Here is a 6682-nt window from a genome sequence, read left to right as displayed (position 1 = left end):
ATGTGGTTTCAATTGGGAGAAATTATAGTTTAGCGCAACTCAAACAAGATCTAGAGAATGGTAATAATGAAGAATTGCCAACTAAATTTATATTCCAAATTGAAAAGAAGCAAGTAAATCAACCACTCCTAATTTATTTTTTTGGATTGAACATTTTGCTTATACATACATGTTGAAACATTTTGCTAATACATACATATGCTTAAATGTGATATGTTGTTTCAAACAGGTATCAAAAAGACCAGAATATATAGAATGCAAAACTTTACCAAATTTCTCTATAATTTTAATGTATATTACATCTTTTGTGGATTTTCTATTCACTACAATTGAGTATAAGACTTGTCTCATCATCGTTGTGGCAATATGTATATACAAATTACTACAGAAATGTATGTTCCGCAGATGATGCAACAACTATGGCTTTGGCTTTGGCTTTGGCTTTGGCTACATATGTGGTTATAGCTTAGGCCATTGCTCTATCTCTTGCTCTGGTTGTTGCTCTGGACTTGGATGTTGCTCTACTTTGGTTACTGCTCTGGACTTGGATGTTGCTCTGACTCTAGATCTGGTTGCTGCTCTAGCCTTGATTGTTGCTCTGGCTCAGGTTGAGGTAGCGACTACGATTGAGGCTCCCAATGGATACTAGTCTTCTCATTCTTGTTGCTCGATAGTTGTTGCATACTTCTTCTGCTTGGGTTCTTCCTTACACTCTTTTTGATTTATTTTTTTGGTGACTGGACACAACAAAACTAGAGGTAGGTGAGATATTCAAACTCCACCATCCTACTTAACACAACAAAACTAGAGGTAGGTGAGAGGGAGCACAGGGTGCAAGAAAGTTAGATGTTGGGGAAATAGGAGATGCCTATGAAGTAAAGTGTTTCACAAACTCGAAATTGTGACTCCACCCAAACCATTTGGGTTTTGGGTGCATAAATGACTGTTGGCATGGTATGTGTTTCCTGTTATGGTACGACCATGAATGCTTAACCTCTTCATGATTTCTTGAAATCCTATGTTGATTCAACGCCTAAGTGCCGAATGCACAATCAATGAGAGAATGATGATGGGATAGGGGTGTGAAAAGATAGATGTGACCCTTTTTTTTGCCCCCACATGCGGCTTTAGCTAGGGAAGTTATTTTTGGTTTTAATGACACTATGGTTGAATTGCCAGTAGTATCTACGTCTGCAATGCATGCCAACACCATGCCCACGCACAGTTCGTTTCCTTCTAGATCTACTACTTATTTATCATTCCCACAATCTAGTTCATGCTCCTAGTTATTCTACATCTGATCTGAAATCTTGCCATAATACGACTTCAGCTTGTATCCATTCATTGATTTTGATAGTCTTTTATCCAGACTTGCTAACTTAAATGTTCCCACTCCTAACTTCCTGATATTTTTTTATGGACCTACCTATCTCATTTTAAGATTTTCTAGGTGTGGTCCCATCTTGGAGGTGAATAACAACACTACACTACCTTTTCTTCAAAGATCTTGAACTTAGAGTTTCTGTCCACCTAAAGCTTTCTTCTCTTTTAAACTACTTCGATTGTCCATGCAACATTGAGAACAATCTCCTTTCATCCACCTTCTTCCATCCTTATTTTCAAGAGATGCTCAATTCTATGTTTCTCAGATTCTTTTTTTTAAAAAATGGGCTTTCAATATTAGTATTATAAATAGTTTCTCAGGTTCTTCATTCTCTACTACAACAATTCTAAGACTACACACTAGGAATTCATGGGCACTACTGTCTCCAACCCATACGCCATATTGAACATGTGGTGTCCTTGTAAGCTATTATGAATGTCCATAATGCAAAGTGTAGCTTTGTGTCCCAAATTGTCTAGATTTCATTCATAGTCTTGATCTGAAATCGCTTTAGGATTTGATTAGTAGACTCTACTTGGCCATTATTTATAGTGTGTAGGTAGTACATTGTTAACTTCTTGTGTTGTATTACCATGCGTTTTTCTCTGAGCCTCTTGAACACCTCATTCAAAAATGAGTTTCTTGGTCACTTACAAGTTCAATCAAACATCCAAATCTTATCATGATTATTCCATACATGAGTTTGGATATAGATGATGCCTTGATGCCTTTCATTGCCTTTGCATCTATCCATTTAGTGCAATAGTATGTTCCCACCACACCTACAAAGTTTAGTTCCCATTTTTGGAATGGTTCAAAAGGCAACATCAATTTGTGTGGTTCTTGTCCTTTGACACCTCTCACATTCCTTTGTAAAGTTGGGAGCATCCTCAATTGTTATTGGCTACCATAGTCCTACCTGGAACACTTTTCTAGTGATTTCTCTAGAAAAATATCCTCCATTGACTCCTTGGCTTGATTCTATCAACACTTCTTCTTGTGCTGGAGACATCTTCTCAGTATCTATGCTCATCTTATAGATTTTTCCATCTATCACCATGAGAATGACTTACTTCAAAGGATCAACTTCTTTCTCTAGTCCCTGACATACATATTTGGAAAGAATAGGTTAGCTTCTTCCTTTGGTTCCTTGATATGTGGGATGGGGTTTTAAAGTGTACGTCACTCACTTATGTCTTTGACCATACGAATCAATAAATGAAGGTAATAAGGCTGGCAGGATGGTGGGAAAAGAAGAAAAGAGGGAGGCGTCAAGCAGAGAAAAAGGGGACATAAAAGGCATGTGATAACTTACACTTTCTTTATAATGTTTTCAAAACTATAATCAATGTGTCACTTAGGGCTTCCTTTTATAAAAGCATGCAAAAAGTTTAGAATGCCTTTCTTTGCAAAAAAGGACCCTAAATTTAGGTGCACAGCAATTACAATGCCTCTTAGCATGGAGTCTTTTATTGTACCGCATGACCTTTATGTACCTTGAGTCATGCTATTTCATTCGACCAATGGTGCTTCATCTTGATTCTCAAACTTGCCATGGATAAAATCAGAGCACTCCAACACAACACTTGCCTTTAATCATGTACATGAGCATTTACAAAGTTCCATGATGTTGTTACAACCTAATCATGTTCATAACAAGTTACATTCATCAATTTTACCTATACAGGGATGGATGCACTCACATTACTAACAAAAAAGCACAACGCTATACTTCAAATTGGCCATAATTAAGGCCAATCAACCACCAAAGAAGAGGAAGATAATGTGGAAGATGAAGTAGGGCTGGGAAAGCCACATGAAATCAACTGTGAATCAGAGAAGATTGATGAAGGAAACCGTGGTTCCAAAAGCTCCAAAGAGCAATCCAAAGGCAATCAGCAAATAATCTGCACCATTTAGTAGGAAGGTGGGTGGGTTTTCAATGTCTTCCTTGATGACCTTGAGATGTACAGCTGCTGGGAGGATGAACCCTAGCAAGCACGAGATGCTGCTCCCAGCTAACGACAGGAAATCGGCAAAATGCTTCACTGCAGTGGACAAAAGACATATTGCAAACACGACCAGAGCTCTTAACCCTAGTGAGAGCTTCCGATTGGAGAAACGCCTCTCCATCAGCTCGCACATTGGGTTAAGCATCAAAGGGAAGGCCAAAAACAAAGCCAAGCTTATCGCTGCCTTAATCAACATGGGCTCAATCCCATCTTGCAGATTCAAAGTGATGATCTGCTGTGTGTCTTCACCAAAAGCTGCATATCCTAACACGGCAAATACTGCATATATTACAGCACTCAGAACAAAGGCCCATCCCAACACAGACCCAAGTTTCAATGGCTCCTCCATGGCTGTTTCTAGGGGTATCATCATGCCTGCTGATTGGAATGCATAAATCCCCACTCCAAATGCTGAAGGCACTGCCACCATGTTCCCAAAAGCCTTCATGGCTTGAAAACCTGAAGTCTTCCTGATCTCCAGAACATCAGACACCATCACTGCTGCTAATGCAGCAAAATTCATCGAATCCGCGACTGTGCTCAGAGGAGCTAAGTATGTGACGGAAGGTATGGCAGCAAGGGCTACTTCCAAGGGGAAGACAAACCATGTGTACGTGGATGAGGATATCCAGTTCAACCCTAACAAGCTGGACCCTGATAAGCTCAGATTTGCAAATCCAAACCCTATGAAGCTCTGATTTTCATGGCTAAACCCTAATGAGCTATGGTTATCATGGCTAAAACCTAGAAATGTAAGGTTTTCATGACTAACCCCTAATGAGCTGTGATTATCACGATGATTTTGATGAGTAAAACCTGACGTTGATATATTTCCATACTCTGTTGAAGCTGGGCGGCCATTGCTTGGGGCTATGGCGAACGGATTCTGCATACCTTGAATGGAGATGGCTATGGAAGAAGAGATCTGCGTACCTTGAATAGCAGAGGCTATGGAGGCCAGGTTCTGGCTGATGAAGGTCAGGTAGGAGATGCCGCAGGATATGGTGCTGAGGGCGAGTAGGACATCGACAGCCATTCTACCCCATCTGCCGAAGGTATGGTACATGAGGTCGCCATAGCTGGCCACTATGAGGTCGTCATGGGTGCTCTGAAACCTGCGTTTGGCCCGTATTAAGAGCATCATGCCATGGTATGCCACGGCCCCGCTCAGGGCTAGGATGAGGATGCCCATAACCCATCCCACAGTGCTGAACGTGTAGGGCAGGCCCAGTACCCCTGTTCCAATGATGCAAAGGACCAAATTTGCGAAGGTTTTTCTTGTAGAAGAGAGGGGTTGACTGAGAAATATATAATTTTCCAGCAGAGGAGCTGCTGCTTTCGATGAAGCCATCTTTTCAACGAGGCTGCTCCTTCTCGAAAAACTGTAGAGCTAAAGCTTGCAGCAGAGTTGAACCTGGCGTTCTAAGGCTGTCTCTCAGATTGGCTAGTGCAAAGGCCCTTAAAAAGGATATGATCCACCGGAGATCAAGTCCAACCGTTGGTCGTATATGCCCTCGCATTCTATCGATGTTAATACCTCTCTCTCCTGTAGTGTGTGTAATAAAAGAGGACCCTCTTTAATACCTCTTTCTCCCGTAGTGTGTGTGTACCTCGCACTACCTTTCTGCCACCTACAAGTGAGGCAGATTGGCTAGTGCGAAGGCCCTTAAAAAGGTCGGCCATCCTGTACCATGACGTGCAGGTTCAATTGGACAAGAATGGTGCAGTCATTCTTGATAGAGACGACGAGGTCATTCCAAAGGGCTTTCGGAGGAACAACTTATATGGGCTTTCGATATTTGCAATCCAAGTAGCAACTAACTTTGGCATGAGAGATATGGGCATCTCAATATGCTCTTTCAAAGATGTAGGAAGGTAAGCTAATTGAGCATTTACTAGCAACTTCTGGCAGTGCAGATGTATGTGAGGCTTGCATGATGATGATAGGTAAGCAGCATCGAAAACCCTCTCCACAAGAGGCCAGTTTTAGGGCCAAGGCTTCTCTTTAGCTCGTATGCACTGATCTCTATTGGAAAGATGAGTATGGTTGCGCTTGGAGGTTTTTCCTGTTTTTCACATTGATAGGAAGATTTGGGTATATTTTCTTAAGGAAAAGTCTCAAGCTTTTGGAAAGTTCAAAAATGGCTTGCATTAGTTGAAACAAGGATGGGAACAAAACTGAAGTAGCTTATAATAGAACGAGGAGGAGAATTCATATTTGATGAAATCTTGGGTTTCTAAAAGGAAAGAGGCATAAAGCGGCAGTGCACTCTTGCTCATACTCTGCAAAAAAATGGTGTTGCAGAGCACAAGAATCACGCAATCCTTTTGAGCTAGTATGCTTAATGGTATAAATCTACCTAAATCGTTTTGAGCCGAGGTAGTTAACACAATTGTGTATATTCTTAACAGGAGTACAACAAAGCCGTCAAAGGGATGGCTCCATTACAAGCCGAAACAGGTATGAAACCTTTAACTTCACAGTTAAAAGTTTTTGTGTGAGAATGTTACGTACATGTTCCAGATGCTTAGAGGACCAAATTAAATACCAAAATCTAGAAAAGCATCTTCTTAGGTTACAACATGGAGTCAAAGGGATATAGGCTCTATGATCCTCACGCAAAGAAGATCATAGTGAACCGTGATGTGGCGTTTTAGGAACAACCATGTCGGATAATGGAGGAGGAACTTCCTTCTTCATCACGCAACAAGGAAATTACCAAAGCAATACAACCTCTAAATGCAGGAACTTCCTCGCATTTCGATGGAGGGTAGCCAGATGGAGATGAAATTTAAAGATGAAGATCTAGAGCATGTTGTGCCACAAAAAATCCACCCTCTAAATGGTAAAGGCAACATTTGGATGGAGCAAAACCTCCGGCCACCACCATCGAGGATGCATCTCAAGATGTTTGCAGATCTAGAAGGTTAGAGAAAGCAAAGTTTGCAGCTTATAGAAGTTACTCTATGAGCTGAAACATGCCTAACGAGCATGGTTTCAAAGGATTGATGCTTGTTTTGTGAGTATTAGTCTTATACGGAGCCCTTCAGATGCAAAGTTGTATGTCTTTTATGAGTAGGAAATGTATATAATCATTGTTCTCTATGTAGATGACCTCATCTTGATAGGGGATCACCAAAAAAAGATCTCATAGACACAACAAATGCTTAGTATAAAGTTTAAGATGACTAATCTTGGGCTTATACATTACTCTTTGCCGATTGAGGTCTGGCAAAAACCAGATAGCATGTGCATCTCTCCTTAGAAATATACTGGTGAGATACT

The 6682-nt window shown here is 40.8% G+C and overlaps 1 protein-coding gene across 1 annotated transcript; it reads right to left on the bottom strand.

The window, feature by feature from the left end:
• Positions 1–2970: 2970 nt before the first annotated feature.
• LOC147640085 (amino acid transporter AVT3B-like) lies at positions 2971–4964 on the bottom strand. Its single transcript, XM_086776894.1, has one exon. It carries the CDS (start codon positions 4745–4747, stop codon positions 3218–3220), a length of 1530 nt encoding a protein of 509 aa, XP_086633020.1. The 5' UTR covers positions 4748–4964; the 3' UTR covers positions 2971–3217.
• Positions 4965–6682: the final 1718 nt, after the last annotated feature.

Source organism: Cibotium barometz, chromosome 3 (genome assembly GCF_041138505.1).
Source record: "Cibotium barometz isolate CiBa-2024 chromosome 3, ASM4113850v1, whole genome shotgun sequence".
Classification (NCBI taxonomy): Eukaryota; Viridiplantae; Streptophyta; class Polypodiopsida; order Cyatheales; family Cibotiaceae; genus Cibotium; species Cibotium barometz.
This window is presented reverse-complemented; position numbering and strand designations above follow the sequence as displayed.

Coding starts and splice junctions, on each gene's coding strand:
- LOC147640085 (XM_086776894.1), bottom strand. CDS start 4,747: ATGGCTTCATCGAAAGCAGCAGCTCCTCTGCTGGAAAATTATATATTT.